This window comes from Miscanthus floridulus, chromosome 1 (genome assembly GCF_019320115.1).
Source record: "Miscanthus floridulus cultivar M001 chromosome 1, ASM1932011v1, whole genome shotgun sequence".
Taxonomy (NCBI): domain Eukaryota; kingdom Viridiplantae; phylum Streptophyta; class Magnoliopsida; order Poales; family Poaceae; genus Miscanthus; species Miscanthus floridulus.
In genome coordinates, this window is record NC_089580.1 from 2,656,473 (window position 1) to 2,658,529 (window position 2,057).

Genomic DNA, 2,057 nt, shown 5'->3' on the forward strand with positions numbered 1-2,057 from the left:
GTCCGATGCGTCCGCCATTGTTAGGTGTATGCATCCATCATCTGTGCGCGTGTAGTACGTGGCAAAAGTAGAGCAGCGCCCGCCATGCCTGCTGGCTGGGCGCGTGCACGCAGGAGATCCGATCCAGGACACGTCGCATGCAATTCGTCATGCACGCTTCTCGCTATAGAAAAATTTGTAAATTTGTAAGTTTGTGAAAAATTTGATGATGTTTGTGAACAATTTGATATATATTTGTCTGATATTTGGAATCCATAGAAAAAATGTAATTTTTTTTTTGAAAAATTTGGTATATATTTGTGTTATTCCCAAATTATATCACTCTGTCCAATAAATTACACTGAATAAATCATTGTAAATATAACAATAAGACAGTGTAAATATAGTTAGAAGATGGTGTAAGTGCATGAGAAAAATTCAGTTGACAGAAGAGAAAAAAAAACAACTTAATGTCAGCTAGACATGTCCATCACAAAAATAACACACCCCGCTCCTAGCCTTTGCATTGCATATATGCATGTACACAAGACAAGATCCTCACCACGTTAAATCTTTAATTACGGCCTAAATCAACCCGGCCAACTATCTGCGCGACTCCCATGACGCCGGCGACGGCATCGTCGACGCCGTCTTGGCCGTCGCAGTGCCCGACGAAGCAGTGGTCGCCGACGACAGGCGCGGCGTGCCGACCTGTTTGATGGCCACATTCCGAAGCGGGCTGCGCCTCCGCCGCTCCTGCTCCTTGACCAGCTCCGCGGCCATCGCGTCCACCTTCTCGGCGTTGGTCCGCTCCGACAGCCTCCGCCCCCGGAACAGCACCGACTCCACGTTCCGCTGCGCAAGCATCGCTCCCGCTGCCGCGGATGCGGTGGCCGCGTGGAGCGGCGCCGGCGCCTTGCCGGCCTGGATGCGCACGTAGTTGCTTCCGCACGCGAGTCCGAACGCCATGGCCACTGACTCGTCCACCATGTCCGCGACGCCCTCGGCGGTTACGCGCGCCAGCTCCCGCGGCGACGGAGAACGCGTGGGCATGGGCGTGCTCGACCCGTAGCACACGGACACGGTGGCCGAGGAGGCACCGGCGCCGATGGAGAGCACGAGGAGGTCTTCGACGCCGGTGGCGAGGGGGAACTCCTGCTTGTTGTGGAGCACGTGGGTGATGGCGGCCGCGGCCGGGTTACCCATGGCCGCCACTCCCCCGGACGCCCCGGCGATGACCGTGGCACCGTCGACCGACCTCACGCTCGCGAGCGCGCCGCCCGCGGCGCAGGTGGCGGCACACACGTCGCGGAGGCGGAAGTCGAAGCTATCGCTCTCGACGGCGTCGGCGCGCGAGAACACGAACGGCGCGGCCGTGCCGAGGTCGTAGCACGGCACGAGAAGCGGCGCCACGGTGTCCCTGAGCGTGGCGTCCCCGAACACGCGGCGGAGCATGCGGTCGCCGCCGCCGCGAGAGCCGCGGAAGAGCTTCGCCAACCCACCGCGCCGGCTCCGGCCGCACCAGTCCTTCCTCCCGACGATGCCGGCGACGAACGCGAGCGCCTCCTGGGCCGAGTACCGCGGGCGGCCGTCGGCGCCCCTGAGGAGCAGCATCGCGGCGAGGACGCCGCCTGCGCCGGCGCCCGCGGCCACGTCGAAGAAGTCCGCGACGCGCGCGTCGGGGTCCCCCGTGCAGTCGCGCAGCTTGGCCTCGAGCCTCGCGAGCGCCGCGGCGGCCAGGAGCGCGTCCTCGGCGCCCGCGCCGCAGCCGTCGATGGCGAGCACCCGCACGCGGCCGCCGCCGTCGAGGAGCGCCCGCGCCGGCGTCCCGGTGCCGGACGGGCACCACCCGCCGATGAGGAACTTGCTCTCGAGCAGGGAGAAGAGCTGGTGGCTGAGCTTGTCCACGCACGTGGGTGGCGACGCCGTTGCCGCGTAGGTCTCCATCTATGGTCCAGGAGCAGGCGGCACGAGGAGAGCTTGTGTAGCGTAGCTAGAGATTGGTTGGAGCTCGTGAGTCGTGAATGCGAGTGAGTGAGAGAGACTGCGATGCTCAATGCCGATGAGTCCCCAGTCTG

At 62.5% G+C, this 2,057-nt stretch overlaps 1 protein-coding gene across 1 annotated transcript; it reads right to left on the reverse strand.

Moving 5' to 3' along the window:
• Positions 1-361: 361 nt before the first annotated feature.
• Positions 362-2,057, reverse strand: LOC136471045 (patatin-like protein 3). Its single transcript, XM_066468788.1, has one exon. It carries the CDS (start codon positions 1,924-1,926, stop codon positions 583-585), a length of 1,344 nt encoding a protein of 447 aa, XP_066324885.1. The 5' UTR covers positions 1,927-2,057; the 3' UTR covers positions 362-582.